General features: G+C 32.4%; 1 protein-coding gene and 1 long non-coding RNA gene across 2 annotated transcripts; one reads left to right on the top strand and one right to left on the bottom strand.

Annotated features, from left to right (window-relative positions):
- Window positions 1-1,318: 1,318 nt before the first annotated feature.
- LOC142221725 (NADP-dependent malic enzyme-like) lies at window positions 1,319-23,261 on the bottom strand. Its single transcript, XM_075291511.1, has 4 exons — window positions 22,837-23,261; window positions 14,258-14,593; window positions 13,030-14,191; window positions 1,319-1,559 (listed from the first exon to the last, which is right to left on the bottom strand). Exons 1-4 carry the CDS (start codon window positions 23,047-23,049, stop codon window positions 1,441-1,443), a joined length of 1,830 nt encoding a protein of 609 aa, XP_075147626.1. The 5' UTR covers window positions 23,050-23,261; the 3' UTR covers window positions 1,319-1,440.
- Window positions 10,667-11,277, top strand: LOC142241652 (uncharacterized). Its single transcript, XR_012723744.1, has 2 exons — window positions 10,667-11,166; window positions 11,234-11,277. It is a non-coding gene; the product is annotated as an uncharacterized LOC142241652 (long non-coding RNA).
- Window positions 23,262-24,594: the final 1,333 nt, after the last annotated feature.

The raw sequence follows: 24,594 nt of genomic DNA, 5'->3' as shown, positions 1-24,594 counted from the left end.
TAACATATATGTCCCAAACATGTTATGCTAGTTTATGGACATTATATGCTTGCACTCAAAAATATTGTGTTTAAAAATTTGTGTTCCAAACATATAATGTTTATAGCCAAACATATGAAAAACAGTCTTTTTCATCCGTGCACGCTCACAAAAAATCGCTTCTGTAACATATACTCCCAAACATATTTTGCTTCAAGCATATACATTTTTGGGTATTGCCCAAACATGTATATGTTTGATCTCTTCCAATATATAATATGTTTGAAAGCATATTGGTCTAAACAATATATGTTTGGGTAGTCTAAGTTCCAAACATTTTGTATTTTTGCATCCAAATTCAATAATGTTGTCTTCCAAAAAACAATATGTTATTATGTGACCATATAATATGTTTGGAAGCATTTTGCATCCAAAAATATTATATGCTTAAAAAAATTCTCCCAAACAATATTGTGCTCAAAATTTTATTTATTTATTTATATACTTACAATCATAATGAATTATGAAAATAAACAGGTAATATAGGTGCTAACAACATAGGTTTTCGACCTGAATGCTCAAAATTTTGTTTCTGCCCAATTGTATATTCCTCGACATCTTTCTCACTTCCACAAGATTTTTTAGTTCTTAGCACCTTTTTCTGTAATACAAACATTGGAGAAGAAATTATTCAATTTTATGATTTTTTTTATTCGAACAGCGGACCACACAGTTTGTAAGGATTAAAGAAGTAGCTGATCAATTGCCCAAGGAAAAATAAAATGTTAATTTTGTAATAACAAGCAACAACCACCAACTTAATTCAATATCGCTCCCTGTTAAATAGCGCTCCAAGCTACTAAACACATATATGTTTATAGGCTATTTCTAAATTAATATATGTTTGCATTCAAGCATATTATATTTACAAACATTTTATGTCCCAAACATAATATGTTCTAACATATTAACATATATGTCCCAAACATGTTATGCTAGTTTATGAACATTATATGCTTGCACTCAAAAATATTGTGTTTAAAAATTTGTGTTCCAAACATATAATGTTTATAGCCAAACATATGAAAAACAGTCTTTTTCAACCGTGTGACCAGGGGGGTTACTATGTAATTCGTTTCGATAACAACATCAATCAAAAACGAATTGGTGCCGCTCATGTATTTCGAATTCGAGATAATTCGATAACAACATCAATCGAAAACGAATTGGTGACGCTACAACCGGAAGTAAACTTTTTCAACCGGAAGTAAACTTTTTCAATGGTTGCTTTGGATCATTCCCCTCGAAGTTATAATACAATTTGCCAAAAAATAATGAATTTAGTCTCAACATGGCCATATATTATAAAAATCGATAAATCTGCATTTATATTTATAGCTTAAAACTTAATTTATTAAATATAATTTATATAAAAATGCATAATCAAGCATATACTTAAGTTTATAACTTGGGAGTCCACGAGTATACTTCTGGAATAGCGGATGGATAGGATAAGTCATACATTTGAGATCTTATGAAGGCACGTTTGTCGGCAGGTTCCGGACGTAAAGTGGCTAAATCTGAAATTAAAAAAAAATTGTTTGTCTTGTTTAAGTAACATAATATATAAAACAATATGTGTAATGAAAATATCACGTCATTTGACAGAATGCTTTGGCCCTACTTCACCACAGCTGATAGCTGTGGTTAATCCATGTTTTAAATTTACTTTTCATTTTTGAAAAATGCGAATAGGTTAGGTTAAATAAGTTGGTTTATGATTTTACATTTACGATTAGGCAAACAATGAGTAGTAACCGCTCAATAACAAGGGGCCTCCGTTTTACAACCGAGTCAGAAACCAACCCGTCGATTTTGAGCCAAGCTGAGACTGAACCCACGACAATTAGAATAGAAAAATGTGGATATGTTATGTGCTATATGGTTATCAATATTCGTTTGTAGAGAGAGAAGCAAATATCTTTTTACTTTTTAAAATCTAGTTAACATATAACAAAGATTTCTGGCATACTCAACTAGTAGTTTCAGTTGGAGAACATATCACAAACAAAACCACCCCGAATGTTTTTCCTCCGCTTCTTCTGCGAGCTGATATGGGACGAAAATATTAGTAGAAACTCTAGAATGCTAATAGCGAACCACAGAGAGTACGTGAGGCCGTTAATAGGACACATAACAGGACAATGTACTCTGTAATAACGCATGGTAAGAACTGGTTTAACGAATGATGATTTTGATTAGTAGATGGTATCTGGACCAGACAATGAACCCATTTTTGTCGGCGGCGGCTGACACTAAATTTTTCCAGCGGCAGATTGACGGCTAATCTGCTATAGAATTGTTTATTCGGTTGCGCACAATTATCCATTATAAAATCAATTTGAAGTTTTCCAAATTGTAATGAGATTAGTTGTACAACCAATCTTACAATCAAATTTACTAATATAGCAACTTGATTCTAATTGATTTTGGGTGGAAGGTTCAAAATTTTCATAATCTAACATAACTTGCACCTTGAATTGGAGGAACATCTGTGCCAAACATGAGCAGTGGATGATGATGTATGTAGGGCGTGTTTTGAGGTGGAGACTTTGGAACACTACCTATGTCACTGTGCTGCTTTTACAATATATAGAGATCACCATATCGGACATGAGGTAATTCGGAACCTGCCACAGTTTGGAAACAAATTAGAAAAATAGATGAATATACCAAGTTCTTGGATTAAAAGGGTGGAAGGAAGAAGTTCGAGTGCACAACAAGCCGAACACAAACTTAGGTAATATCATCCAACATGAGAATCTGGAACCACTCCTTAACTTAATCATCAACATAATTCAATTCAATTCAATTCAATATTTATTCATAATCTATAAGCCCTAAAAGGGCCAAATCGATTACAGAGTAATGAATTATGGCACTAAGATACACTTCTATATAATGGAAGGTAAAAAGATCTTAACACTAAAATCTTAATACTAAAAAAAAGAAAAAAATATAATGTTCATGGATATGAAACGTTTCCCCCAAAAAATAAAAAGTTTACCCACTATCAACCTTTTATTCGATATGCAGGGTTTACAAATTAGACAGCATCTTGTCGGCAAACTCCTGAACTAAATGGGCAAAATGTCTATCCTCATATGGAAGATATACATTCCAGATACAACATACTCTTACCTCGAAGGAATTCTGCATTATTAGGGTATTAAAGCGGGGACATATCAGGGAATGCGATCTGACAGATGAACCAAACTGAAAATGAGATAGTAAATATTGTGGACTTCCAGCCCTGTACACTTTATAAAATAGTGTCACCAGCCTAATCTTTATAAAATTATCAAAACTACAACCCAAGAAGTCCCTAATATACGCCGATATGTGATCATGAGTACGCAGTCCGTAAACGTACCTGATTACCCTATTGAAGTATCTCTCTAACCTCATTCTGTTTGTCGTATTGGTCCCCGTATACACCTCTAACCCGTACAAAATCCTAGGCATTAAAAAGCTATGGGCTAACATCTTGCGTAGCTTCAATGGAATAGTGCAATTAATACTGTAAAGCCTTCGAAGTCCAAATGTCAATTGGGAAATAACCTTGTTGATATGTTCATCAAAGCTCAATTTGCTGTCTATAAGAAATCCCAAGGGGGTCATACTTGGCACATATTCCAAATATTGATTACCAATTAACAAATTAGGTATAGCAACTCCAACAGCATTAAAAGCCATAGCTCTGGACTTAGCGGCGTTGATAAGAATAAAATTTTGCCTACACCAATCCTCAATGCTTAGGAGATTGTTCTGAATCCTTGATAGTAGACTATCCAAATTATTCCTATCCGAAGAAGCAAGCAATTGTAAATCATCGGCATATAAGTGGGCACTTATGCCATTCAGCACATTTAATATATCATTTATGTACATATTGAAGAATAATGGACCCAATACCGACCCTTGGGGAACTCCTCTGGACACTACCCTCGTACTAGAAATCATCCCTGCAAATTGTACGAACTGTTTCCTACAAAACAAAAAGGATTCAACCAGCGAACATGAAGTCCTTGAGAAACCAAATTGAGTGTATAATTTATTCAGCAAAACTTCATGGCAGACTGACTCGAAAGCTCTACTTAGATCTAGGCTAATTAAAATAGACACAAGCTTGTTGTCAGTGTTCCTCCTAATATCATCTGTAAAAGAAGCCATTAACGAAGTAGTACTGAAGTTTCGTCTGAAACCTGATTGGAAATCCGAAAACCCTCTACGCACCGGTTCTGGGAATTTATCAAATTCTCAAACATCTTTGAAAACACGGGTAATATGCTAATTGGCCTAAAATCACAATAACTAGACGGTTTCTTCCTTTTCGGCAATGGTACAACCCTTGCAATCTTCCACGCATCCGGGTAGCTGGAAGTCATCAATAAAGTATTATATAAAAAAACCAGATGTCGGGAAATGAAAGGAAATATCAACTTTACAAATCTGATTTTCATGCGACAAGAGTGGAATTGACTTGGTTTAAATTTTTTGGAAATATACATTACCATCCCCAGAGTAGCGACAATAGGCTACTCAATGTTTTGACAAGTAAACACAAAAAATTATCACCGAAATTTTTTCAATCAAACACTTAATTGAATTTGGAAAAGGATTCAATTAATATGTTAATTGATTCAATTAATTACTTAATCAAATCCGAATAAAAACCAAATAAAAAAATGATTGATATTTGTTACGTTTCCAATTAAAATATTAATTGGTTCAATCAATTTGTTAATCAATTATACATGTGATTGATCCAATCACCTTTGTGATTGAAATTGAATAATTTTGAGCGATTGAAAGAGCGAAAAGAGAACAACAAGAGAATGAGTATTTATTCAACAACGTATGATGGAGATATCAGTGTCTGCGGAGGTACCTCGTAACGAACGGTTGGGTTTTTGTTTTTCGCGTAAATTGAAAAACATGATTGGTGACATACAAATTTTGAACGCAACAACAAACACCAGGAAAGGGTTGAAATCAAAGACAATAGACGTAGGAAGATGGGAAATTGGCTACTGAGCACATCAAACCATACTTTTCGTTTATCGAACCAAACGCGTATACGACTAGTATTGACATAGGGTTAAAATGCAAATAAAAAGAAATTAAGTGTAGGAAATAAATTTCCATAAAAGGGGAAAATGTAATATTTTTGTTGTTGCCTAAAATTTAACATTGCTTCATTAAGAAAATTAAGTTTTTCATTTAAAAAATAAAAACGAAAAACAAATAATGGAACTAACACCGTCAATGCAACATTTGGTGTGGCGCATGCCAATTTCCCATCTTCCTACGTGTATTGTCTTTGGTTGAAATACATAAAGTGTGCAATAACAAATGGCCACGTGGCAAAGGCTTGAAAAAATATATGGCAGAACGCATTTGAAATTATCTGTGTTTGTGTTTTGTGGTATTGTAAAAATGGAAAACAATCTAGGTTTATTGAAGGTAAGCTATTGCGAAATGCGAATACCCTTTTCCATTGAACCCTGTTTACATTAAACGGACTAAAATTATATATTTCTTTTAGTGAGCAATTTTATTTAATATAAGAATATGTTTGCAATCAAAAGGTGGGTACCGTTTTGATCTTTTAAAATTGTAAATTTTTTTCACTCCTCAAAACCAAGAACGGTATGGGTTTGTTGGAAGATTCACTACTTGGGTTCAAACTTTTTCAGTTTAGAGAGCAATATATCTAATATATAAACTAATGAGCTGAATTACGTAATGGTAAAAAAGTTCTTTTTTTATTTTGGATTTCTTTCTTTTGGATATGAAAAATATTCGAAAATAATAAAAATATGTATTTTCCATTTATATTTTTTTCTATTTCCAGATATAATACCAAATATTACATTGCTTTGCCTTTCTTTTTGTCTTTATTGGTTAAAATTTTAATAGACGATTTCAACGTGTTGAAATTTTGGAAAGAAATTGTTACTAAAATTAAATTACCGAGCTCCTTAATACACATTTATATGCTAAAAGACTACAACTGCAAAAGAAGTTTATAAATCTGCAACCTGGAACTAAGAATTGAACTTGATATTCTATGCAGGTAATTTTTAACAAAATTAATTTTTAATTGAACAAAATTAAATTCGAATTATTCTGTTTACTTTCAGAAAAACTAATTTAGCATACAGGCTGCTGATTTATTGGAAATCTAGGCGCATCTACATATTAGAAGAAACATGCCGACATCGTCAATATGATACGGATTATAATGATTTATATAGTTTATTTTTTTTAACCCTTTAGTTGTTATTGATCATAATTGTATGCAATGATTATAGATTGGAGGAAGATAGGAAATTGGCTTGCGTCATACCAAATTTTGCATTTACCAGATTAGTTTAATACATGTTTGTAATCCTTTAGTTGTTTTTTGTTTTTATTTGTTAAATGTAATTTTCTTAATGAAACAATGTAAAATTTTAGGCAACAACAAAAAAATTACATTTTCCCCTTCCCCCACACACAAAAAATTATCACCAATTTTTTTTCAATTAAACATTTAACTGAATTTGGAAACGGATTCAATTAATATGTTAATTGATTCAATTAATTATTTAATCAAATCCGAATAAAAACCAATTAAAAAAATGATTGATATTTGTTACGTTTCCAATTAAAATATTAATTGATTCAATCAATTTGTTAATCAATTCGGAAATAATTTTCAATTACAAACGTGATTGAAAAATTTTCCGTTTCCAATTACACATGTGATTGATCCAATCACCTTTGTGATTGAAATTGAATAATTTTGAGCAATGGAAAGAGCGAAAGAGCGAAAAGAGAACAAGAGAATGGGTATTTATAAAAAAAAATGTGTGATGGAGAGATCAGTCTATGGAAGTAACTCGTAACGAACGGTTGGGTTTTTGTTTTTCGCGTAAATTGAAAAACATGATTGGCGACATTCTGTCTGCTACATTTAAAATGTGTGCATAAAAATTTTCAACGCAACAACAAATCATAGCAAAGGGTTGAAATAAATAAAGTGTGCAACAACAAATGGTCACGTGGTAAACGTTTGAAAAAATATATGAGAGAACGCGAGAACGCATTAGAAATTACCTGTGTTTGTGTTTTGTGGTATTGTAAAAATGGAAAACAATCTACGTTTATTGAAGGTAAGACATTGTGAAATGTGAATACCGTTTTCTATTGAAGCCTGTTTACATTAAACAAACTAAAATAATATATTTTTTATTCATTTATTTTAGTGAGCAATTTTATTTCATGAAATTGGTCAATCAATCAACTCCATAATTTTATCAAATATATAAGAATATACGAATATGTTAGCAATCAAAAGGTGGGTACCATATTGATCTTTTAAAATTATAATTTTTTCACTCCTAGTTTTCTTAAAACCAAGAGCGGTATGGGTTTGTTGGGTCTTGTTGTTGTTGGGTCTTGAAGTTGCGAAGTAGCGTTGGCATTTAATTGTATTTTTGTTTTACCTGCCTTTTTTAGTTTGAACCCAAGTAGAGAGCAGTATATCTGATATATAAACTAATGAGCTGAATTATGTAATGGTAAAAAAGTTCTTTCTTTTGAATTTAAAAAATATGAAAAATATCCGAAAATAATAAAAAAATATGTATTTTCCATTTATATTTTTTTCTATTTCCAGAATTTGCAAAGTATCATAAACATAATACCAAATATTTCATTGTTTTGCCATTATTTTTGTCTTTGATTGGTTCAAGTTTTAATAGACGATTTCAATGTGTGGAAATTTTGGAAAGGAATTGTACTAAAATTAATTAATTATTACCGAGCTCCTTAATACACCTTTTTATGCTAGAAGACTACAACTGCAAAAGAAGATTATAAATCTGCAACCTGGAAATAAGAATTTAACTTGATATTCTATGCAGGTAAGTTTTAGCAAACGTAACTTTTAATTGAACAAAATTAAATTCGAATTATACTGTTTACTTTCGGAAAAACTAATTTAGCTTACAGGCTGCTGATTTATTGGAAATCTAGGCGCATTTACATATTAGAAGGAACATGCTGACATGGTTATTATGATAAGGAAGATAATGATTTATATAGTCTATTTTTTTCACCCTATAGTTGTTATTGATAGTAATTGTATGTGTAAGTTATGTTAGAAAAAACACAAATGACAAGAACCAAATTTATTTGTCTATTGCATAATTCAAAAAATAATAAAATATTAAATATATTTTATAAGGAATACATATTTTCTTTTATTTCAAATAAAACTAAATATGATTTTGGGGGCGCAATATATAAATTTTTTGATTGAAATTTATAGCCAATTTCAATTAATTATTTAATTGAATGAATCAAATAGTTGATTGATTTTTGTCGCGAAATTGATTAAAATTTTAATTGATTCAATTAAAACTGTGATTGAATTTTATGTTAAAAATCAATCACGTTTTTAATTGATTCAATCACACAATTAATTGATTCCGTTACAAAAGTCAATTAAATTTTTAATTGAAAATCGTGTTGGTTTTCAATCAAAATGGGTGATTGATACTATCATTTTCGTGATTGAAGACATTTCAATTAAAAAAATGATTGAATCCGCGATTTTCGTGATTGAAATCAAAAAAATTTTTTTTTGTGTGCATCTTCTGTAATCTATAATTTTTGATTGTATATTTATGTTATGTTAGAACAAACAAATAACAAAAACCAAATTCTTTAGTCTATAGCATAATTCAGAAAAATAAACTATTGAAATTTTTTTTATAAGAAACGCGTATTTTCTTTTATTTCAAATAAAACTAAATAAGATTTTAAGGGTGCAATATATACATTTTTGATTGAAATTTGTTGCCAATATCAATTAATAATTTAATTGAATCAATCAAATAGTTGATTGATTTTTGTCGCGAAATTAATTAAAATTTTAATTGATTCAATTAAAACTGTGATTGAATTTCATGACAAAAAACCAATTACTTTTTTAATTAATGCAATCACACAATTAATTGATTCCGTGACAAAATTCAATTAAATTTTTAATTGAAAATCGTGTTGGTTTTCAATCAAAATGGGTGATTGATAGATAATATTATTTTCGTGATTGAAGACATTTCAATTAAAAAAATGATTGAATCCGCGATTTTCGTGATTGAAATAAAAAAAAACAAGTATATACGGCCGTAAGTTCGGCCAGGCCGAAGCTTATGTACCCTCCATCATGGATTGCGTAGAAACTTCATCTAAACACTGCCATCCACAATCGAATTACTTAAGTTGCGGTAACGCTTGCCGATGGCAAGGTAGTCCATACGTGGTATATATCAAATCAAAAAAAATCGATCCAATACGTATATAATTCAGTTTGACAAAGTAGACATAAAATTTTGACAAAATTTTCTACAGAAATAAAATTTTAACAAAATTTTCTATAGAAATAAAAATTTTGACAAAATTTTCTATAGAAAGAACATTTTGACAAAATTTTATATAGAAATAAAATCTTGGTAGATTATTTTTGGCTCGAGTGGCAACCATGAATTTGAACCGAATAAAATTTGAACAAAATTTTCTATAGAAATAAAATTTTGACAAAATTTTCTATAGAAATAAAATTTTGGTAGATTATATATAATTATGGACCGATGTGGACCAATTTTTGCATGGTTGTTAGAGACCATATACCAACATCATGTACAAAATTTCAGCCGGATCGGATGAAATATGCTTCTCTTAGAGGCTCCACAAGCCAAATCTGGGGATCGGTTTATACACACAAAAAATTATCACCAAAATTTTTTCAATTAAACACTTAATTGAATTTGGAAACGGATTCAATTAATATGTTAATTGATTCAATTAGTTATTTAATCAAATCCGAATAAAAACCAATTAAAAAAATGATTGATATTTGTTACGTTTCCAATTAAAATATTAATTGATTCAATCAATTTGTTAATCAATTCGGAAATAATTTTCAATTACAAACGTGATTGAAATTTTTTCCGTTTCCAATTACACATGTGATTGATCCAATCACCTTTGTGATTGAAACTGAATAATTTTGAGCAATGGAAAGAGCGAAAAGAGAACAAGAGAATTGGTATTTATTCAACAATGTATGATGGAGAGATCAGTAACGAACGGTTGGGTTTTTCGCGTAAATTGAAAAACATGATTGGCGACATTCTGTCTGCTGCATTCAAAATGTGTGCATAAATATTTTGAACGCAACAACAAATCATAGCAAAGGGTTGAAATAAATAAAGTATTCAACAACAAACGGCCACGTGGTAAAGGCTTGAAAAAAATATATGACAGAACGCATTTGAAATTACCTGTGTTTGTGTTTTGTGGTCTTGTAAAAATGGAAAACAATCTACGTTTATTGAAGGTAAGAAATTGTGAAATGTGAATACCGTTTTCCATTGAAGCCTGTTTACATCAAACGGACTAAAATAATATATTTTTTACTCATTTCTTTTAGTGCCCGATTTTATATCGTGAAATTGACCAATCAATCCCATCAACTCCATCATTTTATCAAATATATAATAATATGTTTGCAATAAAAAAGTGGGTACCGTGTTGATCTTTTAAAATTATAATTTTTTTTCACTCCTAGTTTTCTTAAAACCAAGAGCGGTATGGGTTTGTTGGAAGATTCACCTTGAAGTTGCGAAGTAGCGTTGGCATTAAATTGCATTTTTGTTTTACCTGGCTTTTTCAGTTTGAACCCAAGTAGAGAGCAGTATATCTGGTATATAAACTAATGAGCTGAATTATGTAATGGTAAAAAAGTTCTTTCTTTTGGATTTAAAAATATGAAAAATATCCGAAAATAATAAAAATATGTATTTTCCATATATATTTTTTTCTATTTCCAGAATTTGCAAAGTATCATCAATATAATACCAAATATTACATTGCTTTCCCATTATTTTTGTCTTTGATTGGTTCAAATTTTAATAGACGATTTTAATGAGTGGAAATTTTGGAAAGGAATTGTTACTAAAATTAAATTACCGAGCTCCTTAATACACCTTTTTATGCTAAAAGACTACAACTGCAAAGAAGATTATAAATCTGCAACCTGGAACTAAGAATTGAACTTGATATTCTATGCAGGTAATGTTTAACAAAATTAACTTTTAATTGAACAAAATTAAATTCGAATTATTCTGTTTACTTTCAGAAAAACTAATTTAGCTTACAGGCTGCTGATTTATTGGAAATCTAGGCGGATCTACATATTAGAAGGAACATGCTAACATGGTTATTATTATAAGGAAGATAATGATTTATATAATTTATTAGTTCACCCTATAGTTGTTATTGATAGTAGTTGTATTTGTAAGTTATGTTAGAACAATACACAAATGACAAGAACCAAATTTATTTGTCTATTGCATAATTCAAAAAATTATAAAATATTAAATATGTTTTATAAGAAACACATATTTTCTTTTATTTAAAAAGAAAAAAAAACTAAATACGATTTTGGGGTCGCAATATATAAATTTTTTGATCGAAATTTATAGCTAATTTCAATTAATTATTTAATTGAATGAATCAAATAGTTGATTGATTTTTGTAGCGAAATTAATTAAAATTTTAATTGATTCAATTAAAACTGTGATTGAATTTTATGTTAAAAATCAATCACGTTTTTAATTGATTCAATCACACAATTAATTGATTCCGTGACAAAAGTCAATTAAATTTTTAATTAAAAATCGTGTTGGGTTTCAATCAAAATGGGTGATTGATACTATCATTTTCGTGATTGAAGACATTTCAATTAAAAAAATGATTGAATCCGCGATTTTCGTGATTGAAATCAAAAAAATTTTTTTTGTGTGTATAGGGGCTATATATAATTAAGGACCGATATGGACCACTTTTTGCATGGTTGTTAGAGACCATATACCAATATCATGTACCAAATTTCAGCCGGATCGGATGAAATTTTCTTCTCTTTGAGGCTCCGCAAGCCAAATCTGGGGATCGGTTTATATGGGGGCTATATATAATTATGGACCGATGTGGACCAATTTGTGCATGATTGTTAGAGACCATATACCAACACCATGTACCAAATTTCAGCCGGATCGGATGAAATGTGCTTCTCTTAGAGGCTCCACAAGCCATATCTGGGGATCGGTTTATATAGGGGCTATATATAATTAAGGACCGATATGGACCAATTTTTGCATGGTTGTTAGAGACCATATACTAACATCATGTACCAAATTTCAGCCGGATCGGATGAAATTTTCTTCTCTTTGAGGCTCCGCAAGCCAAATCTGGGGATCGGTTTATATGGGGGCTATATATAATTATGGACCGATGTGAACCAATTTTTGCATGGCTGTTAGAGACCATATACCAACACCATGTACCAAATTTCAGCCGAATCGGATGAAATATGCTTCTGTTAGAGGCTCCATAAGCCAAATCTGAGGGTCCCTTTATATGGGGGCTATACGTAAAAGTGGACCGATATGGCCCATTTTCAATACCGTCCGACCTACATCGATAACAACTATTTGTGCCAAGTTTCAAGTCGATAGCTTGTTTCGTTCGGAAGTTAGCGTGATTTCAACAGACGGACGGACGGACGGACATGCTTAGATCGACTCAGAATTTCACCACGACCCAGAATATATATACTTTATGGGGTCTTAGAGCAATATTTCGATGTGTTACAAACGGAATGACAAAGTTAATATACCCCCATCCTATGATGGAGGGTATAAAAAGATTGTGTGTAGGTGCATTTTCTGTGGCTTGATGGGGAGCAGTACTTAACTTCTTGATAGATGCCATAATGAACCAAAGTAGTGGAATTAGCTTGGAAACCGGGTGGAACAATGTTTCAGGATAAATGAAGCTTGGGTCATTCTCTCTGATTATATCAACAAAATTAATAGTGGCGGAAATCCCTCAACTATGAATTATGATTATACGGAATATTTCTTCACTACTTACCATGTTTGTATGCGTAATGCATTATTTCAGCTGCTATTTCTATTGAACATTCAGTTATGCGATCAAGTGGAGGATACAGTGATCCCTTACCCAAATCTTCTATTGTGCACTGTTTCGCTAAACTTTCAGCTGAGATTAGGAAGACTTCTTCGGGTATTTTCAACATACCAGCACACAGTACACCTAATGCAATGCCTGGGAATATGTAGGAATTATTACCTTGACCAGGATGGAATGTTTTGCCATTATATTCGACTGGATCAAAAGGAGATCCCGAGGCAAATATACATTTTCCTTTTGTGTAATGATAAGCCTGTTCGGCAGTACATTCGGCTTTGCTTGTGGGATTTGAAAGAGCGAAAATTATGGGTGCGGGATTGAATTCTGCCATCATCTCCAGAATTTCTTTGGTAAATGCTCCTCCAATTGCTGAAGCTCCAATCAAGACTGATGGTTTAATAGTTCTTACAGCTTCGCGTAAAGAATTGATGGGGGCATGATCTTGAGCGAAATGCTGCTTGTGCTCAGTAATGCCACCAGCAGGACGATTCTGTACAATCAGGCCTTTACTATCCACCAACCAAATACGCTTCTTGGCATCGGCCTTCGAGAGGCCCTCTTTCATTAGGGCCATTAAGCACAAATTGGCAATCCCCAAAGCAGCTTCACCAGCTCCAAAGAATAACATATTATTGTCTTTCAATTTAGTTTTCTTGATTTTCAGCGATGCCATCAAACCGCCTACTGCAACTGATGCAGTACCTTGAATGTCATCATTGAATGTGCAAAAGTCCTCTCGATATTTCGCCAAGAGATTAAAAGCATTTGCATTGGCAAAATCTTCGAATTGTATAAGACAATTCTGTCCATAACGACGTCTAACTGCATACATGAACTCATCAAGGAATTCATCATAAACATGTCCTCGAATACGAGGGCGTCGCAGGCCAATGTAGAGCGGATCCTTTAGTAAGGATTCTGTGTTTGTTCCAACATCCAGAGTAATTGGTAAACATTGACTGGGTTTGATGCCAGCTAATGCAGTATACAATGCTAATTTACCCACAGGTATACCCATTCCGTTGGCACCCAGATCTCCTAGGCCTAATATACGTTCGCCATCGGTAACTACAATGGCTCGTATATCGGTTTCTGGCCAATTCTGAAAAGAAAATGTCACAAAAACTCAGCTTAGTTAAGGAACATATATTTCCTAGAGTCTACTTACCCTTAGTATATCATAAACATGACCCTTATCCTTGATGTTTATATACAGACCTTTAGGGTATGTGTATATTAGACTGTATTGTTGACAAGCCAAACCAACTGTAGGTGTATATACCAAAGGCATCATCTTGGCAACATCCGATGCCAATACCATATAGAAAAGACGTTCATTTCGTTCGGCCAATGTATTCAAATACATGTACTTATCAAGATCACATTTCAATCGGTCTAATAAGAGTAGACAGTGCTCGACTTGTTGCTTATCTGTTTTAACTACGGCTGGTAAAAGACCCTGAATGCCCAAACGTTGACGTTCCTCAATTGTGAAGGCAAGTCCCTGTAAAGAGAAGGATAGAAAATTTGTAAATCGGTGTTTGGAGTCAGGTATTGATTTAAGAACAACAAAATGCCCCAGCGGACTTATTAGTGCTTATTTGAAGAATGACTATTTTTAATTTAAAATTTTGATCATAGGATATATGGGCTAATAGATACATTGTTAATTAGTTAGGTTAGGTTTAAGTGGCACTTTATTTCAGACCACATTAACAAAAAATACCTATTACATATAGAAACGTCTGTTTCTAATTTTCTTCTGTTGTATGTTGTTCCAACTGCATTAGCAAACATTTTAAGTTTACATTTTCCAGGTCCGTAGTAATCTAAAGCTATATGCCCTAAAATTCACTTCCGCCTCGTACAATATGAAGGACCCTCACGGTTTAAGGTTAAATGGGGCCTCATTTGCTTGGTGTTTGCAATTCTTCCATCGCCATCATAATAGTGGGGAAATATTTAGGGTAAGCAAGTTCCGAGCCCGTATTGGGGGACTATTGTACAGCTTTGCCATCTCATTGAGTGATTTGCGGTAGTCTATGACCGTTTTCCCCTAAAATTCGTTTACGCCTCACACGCAATGCAGGACATTCACGCAAGAGGTGTTTAATCTCATGCAGTAGTCATTATACTCCTCACCAAAAGTTTTTTCAAACACGCCTATCAAACAGCAACCCGTTATTACAGATATCAGGAGTGATATCTAGCGTCATGAAAACAGTAGGCGCGGTTTAAGTTTGAATGGGGCATATTTGCTTGATGTCTTTGCAACCCTTGGAATTCTTCCATCGGGTATTCGCTTTCATAATAGCCTTCTCACGCAATATGAGCATGCAGGCTTCTAAAGGCGTACCTACAGATTTAAATTCCGCTTTATAGCTCCCTTGTATGTTCCTATGAACCCCTTTCCCAGGAACGCATATTAGGTGAATAATGTAGTGCTAACTCATCCGGTTTGTAGTTATCTGGTATGATCCTGTAACCAGGCACACATTTTAAGTGAATATTGAACTGTAATCAGCCCTCTCGTTGAGAGATTTGCGTCAGTCAATGGTCATTTTCGAGTTAAGGAACAAACTGGTGTTAAGGAACACACATCTAGTTTGCCTCCTCTTTTATTATTAATATTTCAGCCTGAACAACTAAAGTGATTAGAAAATCTTTTCGCGATTTTAAGTTCCATGTTCTTTGTGTATACACCAAAACCGACTTGCCCATCCAATGTGGATCTATTGATATTGATTTGTGTGCTCCACGCCTCACTGTTGTGTTTCAAATTTCATGTCGAAAAAGGATTTAGAGAACCGCAATGTGCCAATATGCAACACGGCTTTAAGGGAATATGTTCTTGTCTTGAATGTTTCCAATATACAAAAACATAGCTAAGCTTGCCGGCTGCTAATGTACCAGCCACGCGACCACAACACCAAATAGCATTATAGATCTAACCACTGCTGTATAAATAAAAACCACATTATCGGTATATAAACTTTCCCTGGAATTGCATATAGCAACAATGATAACAAATTGAAAAATAAGATCTGCAAGGCAGGATTGATTCACATTAACTTTCACGTGATTTAAAAGTTTATAATTTAAGAGGTTATCGTTTCAACATATACCAGTTTTTTCTGAATATTGACTCATTTCCAATCGGTTCTCGGTCATAAATCAAATTATGGGGTATTTGATTCCGAATAGAATCATCCCAGCAAAAAATACTTCAGCACTAAGAGTTTAGTTGCGCTTTTTGGTAAACAATGAAGTAGGCAGTGCATCCACACTACATGAATCGGTGGCAATAACGTAAACGAGTAATCAAACTAGTTTATGACCATTCGTTTACGTTATTGCAACCATTTCATGCAGTATAGATGCATGAAAGGTAGTGCTGTTTTCCTTCATACCAACAATGCTATAAAATAGGAAACTCAAAATTATATATCACTTCTGAGCAATATTGCTATTGAAATGAGCAATTATATCAAAGATTATAGATTCAGGAAGATAGGAAATTAGCTACTGAAGAGATCGAACCATTTACCAGATTAGTTTAATACTCGAACCAAACGCGTATACGACAAGTATTGACATAGCATTAAAATGCAAATAAAAAGAAATTAAGTGCACGAAATAAATTTCCATAAAGGAGAAAATGTATTTTTTTTTTGTTGTTGCCTAAAATTTAACATTGTTTCATTAAGAAAATTAAAATTTTCATTTAAAAAATAAAAACGAAAAAAACTAAAAGATTACAAACATGTATTGAACTAACATGGTGAATGCAACATTTGGTATGACGCAAGCCAATTTCCTATCTTCCTAAAGTTTATAATCTTTGAATTATATCAGCGCTATGTAGAAGCTGCTCTATATCGGGATATCGCCCACAAAAATCAGCGCTGATTCGGTTGTTTTGTAAGCAGTTGGTACTGCCTCTCTCCTTTACAATCCTGCTGAAATAGTGCTTAATTTTTTGCTAGAATGGTCGGAAGATTTTCTCTATTCTGGCTAGCAACAATGAATTAACGGAGAAGGCTCCCACAGGTACTCCACCACCAACATCAGTCTATGGACGACACGAAATGTTAACATCCTGTTTCTGTATGTCGAACGAGATCTATCGATCGGCTGAAATGCATAGAACCAGCTGATTTTTGGTTACAAATTCAGCTGTTTCTTTCCATTTCAGTCGATCGATAGAGCTCGTTCGACAAACAGAAACAGGCTGTAAGTTTGCAGCTGATTTATCGTCTTAATCCGGTGCTGAGAATTCTCTGCCATTGGAGTAACAGTTTTTTTGCTTTTCATTTCTATTGTTATAACAATATCGAACAATGTGAATGACCAGTAATGAACCTTATTTGCCTCGGAGAAAATGGAAAAACAAAAACATTATGAATGCGTAACATTCCTCGATAACACATAGTGACTGAACTTTATTTACACTGTTAATTCTTTAATTTTATAAACATGACCAGCACAATTGTGATAATCACAGATGCAAATAAGCACTTTCATTAATTGAAATAACAGCATATAGAGTCTAGACTTCAAACCATAATGATAATGAACACGTCGGGTGGTATGATATTATGTATACTTATCAATGTCAATCATAAATATAAACAATTAACAACAAAGTATCTCTGAGTAAGGGTTCCAACATTGGCGTAGCTAAGCCCATCCCCACCTAGAATATTTGTCGGTAAAATTTTTTGTAGTCGTCATATCTTCGAATTCAGAATCCTTTATTTATTAGATTTATATGGAACAAAATCTTAAATTTGTAAAGAACGGGTCAAAAAGTTTAAAATCTTTTTTGATTTCAGGTATTAAGCTCGAACTTGTAGTTTTCACCTTTACGGAAAACTACTGTTCCTGTCGCGGGTTCAACTTCCAAAAAGGATCTTGCCTTTCCTCATCTAAGTATAAGTTTTGGATACTTCTTTTAATATTAGTCTCATAATATGTCTAAAAACTATGTACGAATAATTTTACTAATCACACCAGCTTTTTCTTATTTACAATTTTTAAGGCCACAATTTCAAAATTTTCTGGGCGGGGGTTAGTGCCCTTTAGCTCCGCCAATATTTTTATACAAAAAATTGCGGCTTATATTTCTTCATTCGTTGTAATATGCAGTTCTTGTAATAAAAAAAAAACAAAAAGTTAAGATAAACTTGCTTTGCCCATATAAATTCTCTCATCAAACTGTATAAATTAAATGTAATTAATAAAGAACATTTGCCCGACTTTTAATGAATTTTCGTTAGTACTTGTACTTCCAAAATCGACAAAGCACTGTCAAATTATTTCTTTCGAAATAAGGTATAATTCGACCCCCAATTAAAAACTATTTTGCATTTATATTTTTAATTTACTATTCGAGTTATATGGGCAAAGAAGATTGAGGAATTTGATGAATTAACCATTGAAAAGAAAGCGTCAGCTAAAAATCTATACACGCCTGACTTTACATGTTTCCGTTTGGGCGAATGGATTTTCCCACAGACTTCAATATAGGTGGCTCATTTCGTTTAAACAGTAAAATTTTACTTTGTTGTTTTTTTTTTGTTTACCTTCATATTCCCGGAAAACTTTAATCAATTCCATCATTTATGGATAGTATAGAAATGGTCATGTATTAGGTCCCAACAACAAACAAAACTTTTGTACCTTTCCCCACCAGATGGCCCATGCCACTTTACACACAATTACAGAAATGTTTGAGACCCTGTAACCCAGAAGTGGTAAAGTGTAGAAAACCCACAGATAACAAATTCATATTTGTTTTAATGCCGTTCAACTTTGTCTTAATTTTTGAAATTTTACTTATAGGTCCTAAAAATCGTCAAAATTACGGTTAATCGTAACATCTGGCAACGCTGGACTTAAAGCAGATATAACAGGACTCCGCCTAGAGGAGTCGTTATACTCTGCAACACTGGAGTGGCTGATACGACTAATCGTAACTCTGGCAACGCTGGATTTAAGCGGATATAACAGGAATCCGCCTAGAGAAGTCGTTCTACTCTGCAACAATGGAATGGCTGTTAGATGTATAAGAGCCTGATCTAAAAATCAATGGTTTGATACCTAATGCGTCGTTCAATTTACAAGTTTATTTGTATTCTATCAAGGCTTACCTATTTAGGAAGGGATTTTCGAGGTAACAGCTGATTACATTTTTTTCATTGCTTGGGTTTTATGGGTTTGCCATCTCCCCCTATTCCAGTATTCATTCAAACTATGACAATCCTATATTAAATATCCTTATGATAAATATTTTGTATTCTTGTCATCTACTCGAATTCATTTTTCTTTTTGAGATATATTAACAAAGTGTACAATGATTAGCTGACAACTTTGACAAATAAAAGGTCGAACATAAAATTATTTTGTACTAAAAATTTTGAAATGGAAAAGTGTCGAGAAAAATGGTCCTCTTTATTGATGGTAAGAATTTCTTCAAGTTTTGATGCGATTCGTTACATATTTTTTCATATTTCAAATATTGATAACTTTGTAGATTCCGTGTTTTACACTTGTCACTTGAACACACAATTTGACTGACAATCAAAATGATAATATGGCGGTAGACATTGTTGTTTTTGTAATACTGAAATAACATTATTAAATATGCTTTGAGATTCTATATAAAGATATGGGGTCATTGAATCGACTCCTAATCAGAGAGAATAAAAACACAAAAGGACGAAAATTTCTCTTCTACAAAAACAACAAATGTCAACCGTATAGATGTCGCACAATGCCTGCAGCGTTGGTATTACCGACGTTGCGGTCGAAGCGCTGTTTTGATAAATTGGCATCGGCAGTTATAATTTTAAATTGTCTGCCAAAATATTTAATGGAATGAAAACATTTATAAAAAAGAACATTTATTACTACAAAGTAGGCATTAAATCCTATTTTCTTTATGTTTAGTAAAGTCGGCAGAGAAGTGAACTGGGTGACGCCGACGCAAACTGTATGATATTTGAGAGAAGTGCCGACAAAAACTGCATGATATTAGAGAAATTTTCCTCATGACTGCCACCTACTGACGCAGTTTCGCTTCACAGTTTCGGTCTCTTGTGTTTTTATTCTCTCTGTCCTAATAATATGTAAGTGTTACCATGTGTGTTTTATATAAAAGTAAAAAATATAATGGTAAAAATTGTACTTAGACTACTACTAAAGTTTCAAAAAATGTCCATTCCAAAAACGGCTACATATAGTTAGTACTGTTTACAACAGAACTGTAAAATATTTTTCAAAATTAAGTAAACATGGCATTCTTTACAATGGACAATTATTGTTGCTTTCTAGAACTAAGATCGCGTTTTCGCACGAAAAACTGTTATACTCCATATAAAAAACGTTGGCGCGAAATAAATGCGAAATCTTTGTTTTGATCATTTTCAAACACATATTTATACAACCCTGGATTTTTCGCACGAAAAAATAGGCAGGCATATTATTTCGCAAAAAGAAAAATGGTTAACATCCCTGGGTTTGATACCCTATTTACGGAGATAGATGAAGATATTCGTTTTTCGCAGAAACGAACTTAGTACTAAGCATAAGTCTACTTAGCATACACATTGTACATTTTTGGGTGTCGCTATGTTTACTTAGCATGTTATTCCCTCCTATGAAATTGTTTTTACATTGTGTAAAAAATCAACGCTTATCACAAAAAGTATATACTTTACTTGATTTATTTGGTTTCTTATTCGATCTTTTTCTGTTTTAATAAAAATGCTTTATTTTGTCAAGCTTGAGATCTGTTTTGTTTTTATTCTTTTCAATTCATCCGTCCTAATATTTCGCAATTTTCTTTGAATTGCTTCATCAGAGGTGTATGATATATGCGTCAATCACTACACAAAATTCTTATTAGAGCATCACTGCTCTCGTCAGCTTTCGCTATTGCACTGTATATACTTTACTTCCAAATTAAATTAAAGTTTATAATCCTTGCTTCAAAATTTTTTTTATTAAATTTAGGACACAAATCTTGAAATTTTCCGTCTCTCTGCTGAAGTTGTAGATCTTTGAAGTAAGGCATATTTTCCTTAAGATAAAGAAAAACATTTTTAATTTAAAGAAATTGCTTTAACTCAACTGACATATTGCATTTTTAGATTTAAGATAAAATCGCTTTAAATATAGGCTAAGACTTATTTTAAGGATTTGCATCTTTGGTTTAAAGTTTTTTTTAACATTAAGAAAAGTGTTTTTACTTTGAAGTACCTGTCATAATTTGGATTTTAAATTGGAATTTGTTTGTACATAAATACCTTTATTAATATATCGCAAAAAGAGGATAAAAATTCGATGAATGAGATCTGTATCCAATTTTAATTTTATTTATCCTAGATTTAAAGCCAGGGAGGTCTGTCAAAGATGTCTTTATTTTAAAGAAGCCGCATCTTTGGCTCGGAATCAATACCAAAATCCTTAAGGGAAGATCAAAATCTTTGGATCCAAGTAAACTTTTTTTGAGTGTATAGAACCCTCTATATAACTGTTTTTGTAAAACATTTAGGGCCAGTTTCTCAATGTCTTGTTATTATTTATCGTGTCGATAAAACAGCTGATCCCATATAAAAATTTTACTAACCGGAGGTCTATCCTCCGGTTAAAATTAATCGGAGGATGAGAAACTGGCCATAATTAAACTATGCTAAGTTAGTTGTTAGATTTTCATTCTCCACACCATAATATGCTATATGTACTTAGACGACCAATGCCAGAAAAAATTTCCGATAAAAGGATGCTAAGTCCACTTAGATGAACAACGCAAAAAGATTTGTTTATTCTAAAGCGTTCTAAATAAATTTTAGCTATGTTCTAATATCACTATTTGGAATTCGAATATTCTAAAAGAATTCTACAATAAATATGATTTTAACACAGAAAAAAATAATTTCTATCTTATACGGTTTGTGAGAAATTCCAAATAAACTTTGAATCCGTCTCCTGTAAAATTCACTTTTTAGACTTAGCGCACTCTGGAATGTAGACATCAATATTATCTTTTGTTTTGATTTACCAATATGCCGAGGAGATTACTAAATGATTTTTTTCGTTATCCTGTTTCTGAAGCTCCTGTAACATAACCTAATTCAAATTAATTAGGGTCGGATCCAACATTAAAAACGTTGTTCGTTCACTACGCCGGCTGGCGAAGGGTTGCGTAAAATTACCGATTCCGATGAAACTCGTGTTATTATTTTAAAATTGATGTTTTAATAAAAATGGCAAAGAACTTTGCATTAATACATAGTGTCTTATTGGCCTTAAAGGTTTCTAAAGCTGACCACTACGGCCGATATAAAATTATTTTATAATATCGGAAAGGACATGCGATTCAAAAACGGATAACTTTGTCAAAGGACTCTAACACAGGAAGAACGCGCGTATTTGTATTACACGGTACATGTACAGGATGTCATAAGTTGCTAGAATCGATCTTTATGTTATCATTTTCAGATGTATTTCCCAAAAATGCCAAATTAACGATTAGTTACTCTGTCTTTTAAGTAACGATGTAATTAAATTCATGAATGTTACACCACCAAATGGTCCTTAAGAACCCTATAATCATTTCATATGTTTGTCGAAACTGGCTCGTAACTTTCACTAATGAGTTTATCCGTATTTCGCCTAAAGCCGTTGATTCTACTAGTACCGCGGAAAACACTGCACATATTATGAATTTGAATTTCAACTCACCTTATTGTACTTTTTATGATGCAAACGTTGATGTCCAGGAACACTGCCAGGTACGTCGATATCACCATCGGTACCCCATAGACCAATGCGGTCACGAGGTCCATTACCATTGTAATACTCCATTATAGACAAATGTGTGAGTTTTTTTAAATTCTTTGTGCCTTCCAGTAAAGCCCTTGAGAGTTTATGCCAGTTCTTATGGCATATATTCATATGATATGAAATTCAATTTCAATTTTGAATGTTTTTCAAAATCGAATTGATTTTTTATGACAGAATTTTGAATGGTGCTGTTTGAAAGGTAAAACGATCAATGATGTCTGGAAATCCGTGTCCTTTTATTTAACACCAACGAGTCAACCCTTCAGACAACACCTCTTCTGTTGCACCACACTCGCGGTACTGGATGTGTTTACAAACTAAATCTCAATAAATGTACATCGTGAAAATGAAATTCATTTCGCGCTTATATTGTTGTTAACCACCAGTCGTACGATTATTTTCTATATAAGCTACTGTGGCGCAGATTAGTTGTGTCGTCTCAAACACAGATTGCAAGATTTCTTGTATTCTACTGATTTGATGAATTGTTGTTGGATAAGCATCAGCACCAGTTCACCCCATATAAAGTAGATAAGGACCAGACTTGACGATAAAATTTACTGAGAAGGAGCATTCACTCAAAAATTTTAATGAAATCATTCGATTTTATCTGTTACCTCAATATTACCAAACTAGTATCAGCTGGGTAATGCAAATCAATTGAACTTTATATGTGATCTTTGCATATTATTGGAATCGCCCTGCATTGATAACCAATCAGTTTAGAGAAGTATATATATTTTGAAGAGTATATAATGGTCACTCTTCCGAGTGAATCGAATAAATCTGTCAGCTGGTTTAGTAATGTTATTAACCTGAAGTTAGTTACAATACATATAAGACACACCTTATTTTATTCCTTTAACTCCCATTGAATCGTACACTCAAAAAAAGTTTACTTGGATCCAAAGATTTTAACCTTCCCTTAAGGATTTTGGTATTGATTCCGAGCCAAAGATGCGGCTACTTTAAAATAAAGAATTTTGTAGCGACCTATCTAGCTTTATACCTAGGACCTATAAAATTAAAATTAGGATGCAGATCTTATTTATAAAATTTTCATTTTCTTTTCGCGGTTTATTAATAAAGGTACTCACGTACAAACAAATGCCAGTTTAAAAATCCAAATTATAACGGATACTTCAAAGTAAAATAAAAAAATAAAAACTTTACACCAAAGATGCCAAATCCTTTTTTATCTTAAATCTAAATTTTCAATATTTCAGTTAATTTAAGGACAATTTCTTTAAATCAAAAATGTGTTTCTTTACTTTAAGGAAAATTAGCCTTAGTTCAAAAACATGGGACTTTGACGGAGGGACGCAATTTTACAAAATTGTTGTCCTAAATTTAATGAAAATAATTTTTGAAGCAAAGATTATAAACTTTATTTTAATTAAAATTTCATTATCTTAAAGAAATTTGTCCTCAATATTTTGTAAATTTCGCATCCTAAAAAAATTGCGTAATCTTTAATATCACGTAATTTTTTTTTTTCAGTGTAGAGCTTTAACAATAACGATTTTCATCTCACTGGGTTTGGAGCTATGTATTTATCTAAGTTGATTCCAGGTTAATCCGATATACATACCTCATTTCGACATTAGTTCGTAGATCTTAGAATGCGTCTTCCTTATTTCCTAAATGGATTTCAAC

The sequence above is a fragment of the Haematobia irritans genome, chromosome 1 (genome assembly GCF_050003625.1).
Source record: "Haematobia irritans isolate KBUSLIRL chromosome 1, ASM5000362v1, whole genome shotgun sequence".
NCBI classification, from domain to species: domain Eukaryota; kingdom Metazoa; phylum Arthropoda; class Insecta; order Diptera; family Muscidae; genus Haematobia; species Haematobia irritans.
The sequence above is the reverse complement of the archived record's forward strand: the minus strand, read 5'-3'. Positions and strand labels throughout refer to the sequence as shown.

Excerpts from the sequence above, each read along its gene's own strand:
- LOC142221725 (XM_075291511.1), bottom strand. The coding sequence starts at position 23,049 with ATGAATATATGCCATAAGAACTGGCATAAACTCTCAAGGGCTTTACTG. Across the intron at positions 14,192-14,257 it reads ATGTTTATGATATACTAAGG|AATTGGCCAGAAACCGATAT; the intron begins GTAAGTAGACTC and ends TTTTCTTTTCAG. Across the intron at positions 1,560-13,029 it reads GCATTACGCATACAAACATG|ATTTAGCCACTTTACGTCCG; the intron begins GTAAGTAGTGAA and ends TTTTAATTTCAG.